General features: G+C 23.7%; 1 protein-coding gene across 3 annotated transcripts in view; it reads left to right on the top strand.

Moving 5' to 3' along the window:
* The window catches only part of LOC112595428 (atrial natriuretic peptide receptor 1-like), a 55,856-nt gene that overhangs the window by 26,909 nt on the left and 15,517 nt on the right, over positions 1-13,430 (top strand). The window contains exons 1-3 of one of the 3 annotated variants that reach the window (XM_025340639.1): positions 8,763-8,843; positions 8,905-9,070; positions 9,215-9,286. In XM_025340639.1, coding sequence (XP_025196424.1) covers positions 8,951-9,070; positions 9,215-9,286 — 192 coding nt within the window. In that variant the 5' untranslated portion in view covers positions 8,763-8,843; positions 8,905-8,950. Of the gene's footprint in view, positions 1-8,762; positions 8,844-8,904; positions 9,071-9,214; positions 9,287-13,430 lie in introns of those variants that run through there. The other 2 variants (XM_025340637.1, XM_025340638.1) reach the window with 2 other exon arrangements.

The following is a 13,430-nucleotide window of genomic DNA, read 5'->3' as shown; positions in this document are numbered from 1 at the left end:
CTTCAACGTGTGGCGAACCAAGCATTTTTTTTTTCAAATGAGTACCTCCTTCACATTGTTACTCAGATGAATATTTTTGGAAATGTTAACTCATCTAGATTAAAAATTTAACGAGTAGTTTTGAAGTAATTAAACTTTATTTACTAAGGATAATAGTCTTTATAATAATGTTTTTACATAAAATATAATGTACATATCGTAATATTAAGTCTAGTTTTAGTTATACTTGGATAATTTTTACAAACTATAAAATTTTTATTAATTTATATTAATAATTATCATTTTTAAATTATCATAGCAATATTATATATTCTAAATCTCTTATTTTGGACTTAATTATCCTTGTTCTTAAATACACAAAGTTTAATAGTTCAAAAATGATTAATTTGAACTTCTATTTAGATACATCAAAATATTAAAAAAAATTTTCATACTTGACAAATAATATTTAAAAAATGTTAGTCTTTATTTTATTTGGTAATCATTCTGCTGTACAATGACGTTATGTACTAAAAAATTTTAATTTAATAATAAATTATTGTATATGATAAAAAAACAATTCAGAGCAACGACAGTCTAACTTTTATATAAAAGGTTAGCAAACGACTAATTTAATAATAACACTAAAGTTTTAACTTATGTTTGTATTTTTTTTTCTTTTTGTTTTTCGTAGTTATTTTAAAAATTATTGATAATTTTTAATTTTAACCTTTTACAATTACCAATGTGTTAATTCGTTAATTTATTTTATTTTATTCTATCAAATATATTTTGACAGATTTGTTTACCTGTATATTTTAACGCGCATTTTTAGATATTGTTCTATGTACAATACTCCTCCTCATATGATAGATGGTATGAATTTTTTTATTTTTATTTATATTGAGTTTTAATATGATTTCGAATATTATTCATATATACACATAATTTATACATATATTTTATGCTCATAAGGAATATTATTTTATCATTACTCTATGGCGTAGTCTAATAGAGGGCTATAGACCCAAATATTAGAAAAATTAAAAATGCTTTTAGTGTTCAGTAAACGTATACGTTAATATCCATGTAATTAAATTGTAATTTTCTTGAAGGTTAGTGCAAAAGGCTACAATTTTATATACCTACAATATCACCATATCAAACTCGTGAAGGATCTCAGTCCTATATAACACTTACTTAATTTTGACTACACCATTGGAATGTTTGCTTTCATCTATCTATATTGTATATAAGTAATATATGGTATATGCAATAAATACATTTTGGTTGATTTTTGTATAATGCACGAACCATATCGAAAGTACTTCTGAGAAAATAACTCGACCCTATAAAAAGTAAAAATATACAGTTTTTGTTTCCTAGAATTTTTTAATATGTCTTCAAAGATTATTGAATCCGCTGTATATTGCTTATATTACGATTAAATATATTGCTTAGCCATTAAATAAACATAATCAAATATTTTAATATCCTTAATTAAGTCGTTAAAGATAATGTTGAAATTGAAAATCATTTAATATTTTATTATTATTGTGGTAATTATTAGTTATTACTTATTGATTATTATACTACTTGGAACATTAGACCTCTAAAATGTATAATATTCATTTTTTCATTATTATGGAATACTATTCATTATGAAAATAAGTAGTGATGACTAATAAACTAAAAATAATATTGTTTGCACATACACTATAAAGATTAAATATTATTCTTAAAATATACACTTTGAAATACAATTTATACCGTTCAAAAAAAAAAAAAATAAATTTTTTAATTACTTATAGTTACTTAATATTAATCGTGTAAAATTATTAATAGACAAATATAAAAAGTATATTAAGTTGGACTGTTTCTAACTTACATATTATAATAGACTTATAAATTATAATCTAAACTTTGGACAGACTTGAAAATAATGTTAAGGATCATAATTATGTATAAATAAATAGAAATTAAGAAAAAAATTGAATAACAAATAGCATATCACAATTTATATTAATCTATTTCGTATATATTCAAAATTAGGACATATTTATGCTACAAACTTTTTTATGTCATTATCAAAATCGGGTAATATTTTTTTGACCATATATTATTGTTATTAACAAAGACCTTAAATTAATACATAAAATAAAATTACTCAACAAAATATTCATATTTAATTATTGTATTGAAATTTTACTTTCAATTATCTATAGACTATAAGTATTTTATTTAAAATATTACGCTACGTATTAATAGAATTAAAATAAAAATGTTGTAAAAACCTTAAAAAAAAAATGCATTTCCTACCTATTTGAGATTTTTATTATCAGTTAAATATTGAATGCATGAACATTATCAATTTATTGCAACTTTGATACTCAGAAGTAAAGCTGAACTTATTTTTTTTCTGAATTTAAAATTCGCCATAATTATTAAAATAAAATTACCAATTTATATTTGTTTAAGTATAATGAGCAATAATTTTTTTCTACAATATAATTTATATGTATATTATATTTATACGAAAATGCATTTTACATTTATTCATTTTCAACGAAAATTTAAATGGATCCTAAATTAATTTTTTTACTACATGCTATTATTTTATATCAGAATAGTTAACCTATAATATTTTCTCAAAATTATTGTATTAGTCAAATTATATAACTCATAGTTTAAATAATTATCCATGCCCAAACTAATTTTGATCATAAAATAATATTTTCAATCAGATCTTTCCTTGTCTACATTTCTTGTTCAATAGTGTAAGAAATAAAAGAAATAGTTAAAATGGCATGTTAACTTTGTTTATCATATTATACCGCAAAAACAGAAATACCAATCAATAATATTATCATCATTTCCTCCGTTCATAAATAAACAAACAAAGCTTTACAAATTAGAACTACCAACACATCAGAATATTGTATATACCAACCACGTATGATAACAAAATAACAACAACAACAATAATAATTATGATGATTATAAAGCAATAAAAAATGTAACGTTCTCAACAATTAGAACCTAAGTCGAGATTTTATTTGTACGGTTCACCAAATCATTATATATACTTATATTAATTACGATTGGACCCATATCCGTGATACTGTTCAATTCCAGTCCCTATTAGTTAAAGACCTAATCCCCATGATATCACATACAACAGTTAAACGTAAGTATCATAATAACAATGTACAGCGATCCATCCCCTCCGTTGCATTACAACATGTCTAATACGTAATGCTCATCTATCTGAAACCAGAAGGTTTCAACACTTACAACAATAAAATACTAAATGGACTGCAGCGATCAAACGAAAGAAATAAAGTTTTGTAAGACAAATTTTTATTTAAAATGTGCGAGTCTAGTTTGGAAAATAGAGATTTTTGCTTAACACAATTATTAATATGATTTCTTTTTTGTCTACTAAATTTATATATTAAACAAATAATAATGTACTTACGCATTATTTTGTCTTTAAAATTTGGAAATAATTCTTAATAAGTTATTTAATAAGTAGGTACTTATCGAGTTACATTAGCAGAGTATTTAACATAGTTCTGAATGGATAAATCAAAGTCACAAACCAAACATAAAAAATCATATCGATTTACAGTCTAAAAAATTACATGACGTCATTTAGAAAATATTTAAATAAAAATGTTAAATTTTAAATGTTTGATATATGTATACAAAATAGTTACCAGCTTAATCTTAAATAATATATTTCTCATCGCTTAGTTAAATAATATTTATTATTATATTATTATTATTATTATTATTATTATATTTATTATTTATACATCATATATGGGTAGGTACCCTTTGGTATTAATAGTACAGTAAGTATAACGTATCAATGTGACAAATAGAATAGTTAACAATAATTATGATAATAATAATAATAATAATAATATAATATGAATACAATAATAAAATAATATAGTGATAATAGTAATTAATCATTAAATAATACATGACATGAATTCATTTAATAACATTTAATATTTTACAATTTGGCTAACAGTTAAAAATACATTTAAACTTAATAAATATTTATCTTAATAATGAAACAAGTATGTATTTAATTTAGTATTTGATTTAAACTTAAGTATACATTTTGTTTAAAAAAATTACAAGTCATAAAGAAGAAATCTATGTGGTCGGCTATAAGATTACATAATGAGAGAGCACTAGGGAAAAAAGATGCGGAACTGTAGTTGTTTAATATATATACACATGTTCATTCAAAGTTATATTTTAAAATATAAGTTTACATTTAAGTATATAAATATAATGTGTACGATGCAATTATTATTTATTTTATCATTCGTACAAATATTATATTTTCTTTTGGAAAAAACTGAGATAGAAACTCTTAATATCGGACATTTGAAAAAAAGTTTAAACTTATGTAACTGCATGTTATAACTTTTTTTAAACACATAAAAAGCAATTTTATTTGTTTTAGTAGAGCTAATAATATTTTATAAATGGAGCATTTTAAAAAATATATTGATAAACGTTACCTAGTAATGAATCAAATAAAGAAACTTGAGTTAAAAATTATCGGTACATAATATTCCTTGCTTTCGAGCGTTCTTATAAAACAACTTAAAGTTTAAATACAATTAATAACTAACTGAAATAGTTAAAACGACTATTGAAAATTGACACTGGTAAATAGATTAAATTCGCAGTATAGAACGTTGAAGTATAAATACCTTTTAAGCATTATATCGTGTAATATTTTTGGTTCGATACGCGTAGTCAATATTTCATATAATTTTCACACTCTTAAAATTAAATTCGTTATATTGTTCAGATGAATAAATATTGCTTTGAATTAGTTAATTTTCATGTTGAAAAAATAAACGACCTTCAAGGAATATCAAATAATTTAAACATTGCAGCTTTTTTTAGTATTATTATTGTACGTCAATTATTTGTTTTTATTATTTTTTTTGTTCTTTACGATGTGCAGATAAAACATTTGATCAGTGTGAAATTTTAACAGCATAAATTCTTGGGGAACCGTTTCAAGGAAATTTATGAGTTTATTGAACTGAAGATTTTGTGTGTTTGTATTAGGTTTTTACTCGTTGGTTTACCTCGGGGTTTATAATATTATTTTATTATTTATTTTCTTTCGGCCTTATCAAATTAAATTCCAGCAACCGTTTGGATATACGTATATAGAACTATTGTAATGCAACCCCTAATTTTAACAACGATGTTATAAAAGGATTTTTGATGTAAAATGTATTGGTAGGTAATAAAAATGCTGTCCTTAATAATAATAATGAATCATATTTTTCCACAAAGAATTTACAATAGCAATATGCGGTCATCTTGAAAGTATAAATTTACAAATTATTACTATACCTAGGTAAAAACGTAAAACCAAAAAAAAAAAAAAAATGAAACGCACAATATTTTACTCTTTAAACATTGTTTCTATAAAATATATTTTTGTAACTTAAATATATATAATAATTGTGCACAATTACTTATAAGCCACTATATGTCAAGTTATATTCGATGGGGATGTTTTAGGGTTTGCAATTTAAATAATGATTGGTATCATACATTTAAACGTATTTTTCACTATACTATTCTCTTAATAATCTACAAGTCATCCTAATAATTATTTAACTAATATAATTGTAAACAAATTCAGTTTAAATAGCTATAAACGTATAAAAAGGTTGACACTAACAAAACAATTATTGGTGTTTATTGTTAACATATTGACATATTGAAGGTAATATGAATTGTCATAACTATACAAATAATAATAATAATAATAAAATACAAATGCGTTTATTAACAATGAAAACAAGTTTGACTAAATCGCCGCAAAGAAATCAATCCATCTATAGAATATTTAGTTGATTTACTGTGAACATTTGATTGATTGTCTGTGCAATACGCAATTTTATACGATATTAATATAATTAAATTGCACGATTTTGTCATGTATTTTATAGTTTTTGTTAGAAATTCAAATGTAAATTGATACTAAATATATATTTATACTTGCCAAACTTTGAGGTTGTTGAAATTAAATAGGCATTTATCATTTTCATTTAAAATAGCTATATTAAGGCATAATGCGAAGTTTAAGCAATATTGTAATTACTGTGTGTCATATTATGAACGTTTAAGATTTGTATTATTTTAATATTACGATTTTTATTACTAAACATACCATACGTTTCACTGAAATCGTTAAACCTTAAATTTTCTGCAATTTATTTTTGTATTTTCAATTAGAGTGGTAAGAGGCTAAGTGTAATGCGTTTTCTGAAAATTACTTTATTTTTATATCAATAGGCTGAGTGACGAGTGTAGTGTTTTTTCTTTCCAATACGTGACGCTAAAAAATTATTATGTAATACAAATAGGCACACACGAATTGCAACCCAAATCTAGGGCAAGTGACCTTTTTTTACTCAAATTGCTTCTGGGTGTTTTCGGGGTAATTTAAGTACACCCAAACAGGATACTCGCGAATCGTTTCTCATACCATATTTAGATTATAAATTAATATATTTATACATTTTATTGGTTATGTACTATTGATTATTACAAAGATTTTCGCTATGTACTAAAATATTACTTATCATCATTTTTACGTCTAATTATTTAATATTGAATTCATAAAAACAATAGGCCAGTATTTTTAGATCTATTTCATTATTAATATTATACGTATTTACACATTTAAATTGACTTAATATTTAATTTCTTTAATTTTTACTTAAATGTATGGACGGACTGACTTGCATCTTTATAGATTAACTATCTTGTATATTTTTATACACGTTTTTAATTTTAAAAAATACTCAATATTTTCAGATTTAACCAAATAATGATAATCAACCTATAAATTGGTTAATTTATTTATCAGAGGTAATTCCAGTATAAGAGGGTGAACTACCTATTGTAGAAAGTAATTCAATAGAATTATATTTTTAATATCAGAAGTTATTTCGAATAACTATAAAAAAAAAAAAAAAAAAAAAAAATGAATAAGAAAAAATTCGATCAACTAATATGTACTGTAATATTATACGCTTCAAAAAATATATACCTAGCTACATGGATGAATTCAAGGGGAATGGTTGAGTGAGCAGCGCTCAAGGCTTTATAATTATTTAACAATAAATAAAAAGAGTAACTTATTGAATTTACATACACTCATATTAAAAAAGATAAGTAAGCAACGTTCTGCTATTCATTATATGCGTCGAGTAGATAACTATTATTGATGTGTTAAACCTGAGTTCAATACGATATAAGTATCATTGTATGTAAAAAACGATTTTAAGCGAAAATAAACCATCACTAAGTTATATGTTTTTTGATATAGATACTTAAGTTATTTATTTTACTTATAGTAGATTGATATAATGTTTTCAGAAAATATTACATTTATTATATTATTAATATTTAAATGTAAAAATAATATATAATACTTTTTCATAAATATATAAACAACCTGCAATCTGTAAACTAATTTTAAAACAAGAATATATGCTATAAAAGAATATAAATACTTGATATGAATTACTTAAGCAAAAGAGTAGCCCAGCGGCTACACTTTAAATAATAATATATGTTTGTATTTAATGCCATATTATATCAAATTGTATAACTCAAACTTTAATAAAATCTTTCTGTAAATATCGTAGTACAGTAAAAACAAGTAGATTCATATAAATAGATAATATTTTAAAATTAATTTAAATGTTATTGTGTATAGTAAAATTTATAATAATACAAAATACATAACAGTTTAAGTTTCCACGAATAATGTTTTTAAATTATAATAAAAAAAAATTAACATTTCATAATTTATAAAAATAAGTAATTTTATCCAAATTTAAACTTAAAATTTCTATAAAAAAATAACTATCTTTAGATATTTTTTTTATGATTTTATGGTTTCGGTATTAACTACTTATGAAGAATCTTGTGTTAAATTTTGAAAACTTAGATACAAAAAGAATAATTTTAAGAATTTTTTACTGCAAACTAATAATTTTAAAGTAAAAACTATATTCAATCTTTTATCCAAAACTACCCTTATTTTTGAAAATTAAAGCATTTTATCAATAATTTGTTGTGTACTCATCCATAAAAGAAAAACACATTATAGTAAGTTAAATTAATATATTTTCATTGCTCCGCCCAAAATCTAAAATATAATATTATATAATAATATAGATCTTTATTTAACTAGTTTAAAATATAAATTCAATTTTTTTTATGAAAAAAAAAAAATAGGTATTTTTATATTTTACGTATTATTGTATAACATAATATGGAATATATTATGTACAAATGAATAAACGGTGTTCAATTCGTTGTAGAATTTAGAGATTTTTGTGTCGTCCGCGATTTCTGTGTATGATCGATCATAAAAATAGTATTTAATGCGTTTCTAGACAAACACAAGTGGATCGAGAATTATATATCAAAAACCATTATTACACGACGGTCAACGACGAATTCTCTCTGTTAATAAGAATAATTATCTGTTATATGAATAATAATAATTATTTATAAATTTCAGACGTGGTGCAATAATAAAAAGTAAATAGGATTTCATCTTACAAAGTTAAAAATACATAAGGTTTTTGATAGAGACATTAAAGTTGTTATTATTATTTGGCGAATAGTGTTATCGATTTAGCAAATTTAAAAATGGAACAATTATTTAATAATTAAAAAGTTTCATATTATTTCAGTTTTTGAAGGGAGGAGGTTCCACAATATATTCCGCCAGAAGTACCCCGGTGTAATTATAAATCCACACCTGCCTACATATGTGTATTGTATATGTATAGTACTCATGTTATAATTGAAACTGCATTGCAACTCATTTTTGATTTGAATTTACAGCTATCCATCTTGCTCAGGCGCTCAAGCACCAGGATTGGCTGCCAAAATGTACTTTGTCGATAAAGTCATAGCGTTCATCGGACCAGCGTGCGCTTTCGCGTTGGAACCCGTCGCCAGACTAGCCGCGTTTTGGAATTTACCGATCATAACTGGAATGGGCGACCAAGTAAGTCGTGTTAAAAAAAAAACACGTTTTCGCGTATCAACAACTGTAATAAAGTAACACATACGTTTTCCGATAACGAAGGGAAAAACTTAACAGCGAAAATAAACTAAAAACAAACGTCCTATATAAATAATATGTTTTCAGCCCCCAGCCGAAGGTCAAGTATCAGTCATGTCGGGCATACTCGGCAAACTGCCGAAATGGAAAAACGACTCGGTGAGTATAGCGAGATCAGCGTTCGAGAAGTAACACGTAAAATCGGCGCGAAAAGAAAATATATAGTTAGTACTACATATTATGGCACATTATAATGCGACGTGAAAACTATTGAAATCCGTCAGATTTAGCTGCCGTACAATACGAACAGATAATATTATTTTTCTCTGAACGCCTGTACTATACCGAGAGAACAGCGAGGTGCATATTATACGGGAAAATCTTCTTTATACAATGATTATAATATCGTACATCTTATGCCGAGACTAAGAGATTATAATATCATATTATTATTCCCGTCCACAGCAGTGCATTTAATGTAATACAACATAATATTATAGTTAAACTACGTAATAATAATATATTCGATATTATTACATTTTCTTGTCAATATCACATACAGAATAAATATATGATTTTTGTAAACGTGTTTTCTTCTACGGTGTTATAATAATACGGCGTCGTAACAACCGTGAATATTCCGTGTAGTATACGGGGTGAACCATTTAACGTAAGACAGTTATTATTGCAGAAAACACTGACGTTTTAAAAAATGTTTCTTCTTGCATAATTTAAAATCACTGGGAAATGTTTTTCAAAAAAGATTACATTTTTTGTCAATGTCATTTTTTTTAAATGTCTCAGCATTTTAAACGACAATATACATTTTTCATTACATATTCCGAAGAAGAATTTTATTCGTAGTATTTTGAACGGTGAAAATAAAATATCGAACAAGTAGTAGGTATATTATTTTATTTAAGTATATTAATAAAAAATTAGGTTGGTGGAGAAGCGGACCACTATTTTTCGGAATGACCCTGCACCATTCCATTACACTTAAAAAAACTTAAAATGTTTATAACTCATAAACTATTCATCTAAAATTCGATAAATATATAACAAAGAGGTATCGAAATAATCCAAAAATATTCTGCTTTGGAATAAGGAATTAAAAACACATGATGTCTATAAAAAGTGAAAATAAAAAAAAAAACAATAACGATAAAATAATAAAATATACACTTTTCTTAACAAATTATGTTTTTAGCAACAAAATCATTTAAAAAAAATAATGATATATCCAAAACGTTAATAATTTTTAAAACAATGAATGTCTAACATTAAGTGCATCACCCGGTATATATTTCAATACATTATACAGTGTACAATATTTGTATAGTGTTTTATTGCCGCCGTGTGTGACAATATCAACATTTGGCTGTTCAATATTCATGAGTCGTGTTCGCGTTTAACAAATAATCCGTGTCAAACGTTCCATAAAATCCTAGGTATATTATCTAGTGATATGGATAAAACACACTGCTATAATATTATCACTACACGACAAGTTAAAAAGAAAGCTTATAAAAAAACATTTTGAAAACGCGTTTTTGTAATATATTTACATATAAACATTGCATCGATATAACAATAATGATGATTAATAAAATAAATCCGGTCAAGATCGTGCAGTCGGTGACTGATCAAAAACGTCTCATCCATATGGCGTTGCTACATGTAAAACGGTACAGCTGGTGTATTTTTCGTTTTCATTTTTATACGTTTTAGACAGAAAGATATTATTCATGACAGAAAGATTAAGCGCCACGTGTACGGCTCATGGTTATTAAATTTTAAAACTTGTACTGAGAATGAAATCCATAACGGTTTTATTCAGCAAGATAATTTTATGGGGAGGATACTGAATGGCAAATCGATACAAGATAAACAGTTAACGTAGAGGGAATTAAAAGTTTTTTTTTTCTAATAAATTGAGTCTGTCGTAGAGAAGTCTTGTACAATTAATTTATAAGTAACAAAATTCCCTTACACGGTCTTGAAGAGTATAATATTATGTCATTGTGATAGAATCCTAAGCTAAAACCGTGTTTCGTTAAAAAGGTGAATTATTATTGTTATAAATTGCAATGAAGTCACAAACGGTTAAACTGTAGAAACTAATAGAGATTCTGGAAAAATATTATTTTTAATTATAGCTGTTACATTGAAATAATTTTTTGTAGTTTTTATTTTTGTTCACTCATATTTTTTAAAAAAAAGCTAATAAAACTAAAACTAAAAAAATAAATGTTTGAATTCTTCTAAATAGAGATATTGTAATTATTTATAATGTTTATACAAATTTTAATTTTAACTATAATTCATTAATTATTCAAGCCTTTGATATTTTGATCAATATCACTTTTTTACTATTCAGCTTAAAAAAAAAAAATTAAATATTGAATACCTTTAGCAAATAATACTTTAATAAACATAAATTTCTTAAAAAATATATTTACATAAATTTGTAATATATAAACTAATACTATTCATAGGTATTATTTTTTTTGTTTAATAATTCAAATAAAAATAAAAAATGTAGAAAAGTGGGTACCGTTTTGATGAAAAGTAGATTGCTGTGATAAATGTGTTAAATTTAATTTTACTGATATACCATTGCATACGAAAAATAATTTCAAGTAGGTATAAAAGGTCTAGCATCTTATATCACAATAAGTACTCGTATATATTAAATTTTATATTTTTTAGTATTGCTATTAAATTAATTATTTTATTATTAATCATACAGAAGGTAAAAATCCATTTTTACCGAAAATATTACATTTATTTTTAAAATGTTATACTGTATACAAAATATAATAATAGTAGAAGTTGAAAGTCAACATAAATAAAGTTTTTAAGTTAAGATAAAATAATCAATATCGTTGCATTCATCGAATAAATATCTTATTTCGTCTAAATTTTAAATTCAAATATATTCGAAAATATTCTGCTTATATATTTTTAAATTTATTGGTTTCAACTGCTTATGGGAAATATTTTATAGTTTTCAAAACAATTTGTAAATTTTCGTGGTTTTAAAGAAGTTTATCAAAATTTGAATTTTTATAAAAATTTACCGTATCTGTGTATTATAATATGTTATATATAAAGTTATTTTACAAAAGAAACCTATGTGGGATCTTCTATTAAATTTTCAAGTTTTGCGATGGAGTGAAACGATATTTATCGAGATTTATGGAAATAAAACTAAAAAAAGTTTTAATTTAAAATGTCTATAAATTATTCAAAAAAAGCCAAATGTTTTTAAAGTTATAACATGCGTTAGGAATGCTAAAATAAATATATTTTAGTGAAATTTTTAATTACATAATATGATTATTCATTTTTTAGTAACGCAAAAAAAAACAATTTTTGTCAAATTATGCTTTTCCATAAAAATGTCCATTTTACCTAAATTTTATTTTATTTTTAGTGGTTATTTTTAAAAGTACTAGAAGATTTTTAATTTTGACCTTTTTAAAGTACCAAGCATATTTTTAACTACTTAAGTATATACATACACAAAAAACTATATATTATAGTAAAATAAATACATTCATCATTCCGCTCAGCATTTAAAATAATTAAATAACATTATTAACTTAAATTTACAAATAATATCAAATTTTCAGAATTTAAGTCTATCATACATTTTATATATTATGTATAAAAAATAAAAAATAAAATGTATGAAACAAATAATATAATATCTAAATAATACTCCTCTGTGAATAAATAATTCATCAAAGGATAATTTATATAATTATAGAGTGAACCTATATTATCATAAGATGTTATATCTGTTCTTTCAATGATTATGCCTTCATCTTATCAACAATTTATTTCATTGTAGGAATGATAGTGTTACCTCTAAGGTAAACACCCCAGGCCTTAAATTTTTGAAAATTCTTGCACTTGTATATTATCAAAAATATCATACTAACATTTATAATCATCCTAATCCACTTATAAACAACTTTTCTACCATAACCATTTTCGAAATCCAACTCGTCAACTTGATCTTGATCATAAATGACCTAGATACTTTCTTGAAGATTAAACTATTGGTTTATAGAAAAATAAATAAATCTTAAAAAAAAAAAAAATAATAATAATATTTGAATTTTGAAGTAATGTCAATAGTTGTAGACGCATATTCAAAAGACAATACTTCCATCAATCCCGTTCTGTACATATAAATTTTTTTATATATATAATTAATAACTATTATTGTAATTAGTGTAAGAATATTGTAAATATTCTTATTCTTAATAAAAAAAAAAAAAAAAATGATGCC

The sequence above is a fragment of the Melanaphis sacchari genome, unplaced genomic scaffold (assembly GCF_002803265.2).
Source record: "Melanaphis sacchari strain LSU unplaced genomic scaffold, SCAv2.0 Contig27_pilon_pilon, whole genome shotgun sequence".
Classification (NCBI taxonomy): Eukaryota; Metazoa; Arthropoda; class Insecta; order Hemiptera; family Aphididae; genus Melanaphis; species Melanaphis sacchari.
The sequence above is the reverse complement of the archived record's forward strand: the minus strand, read 5'-3'. Positions and strand labels throughout refer to the sequence as shown.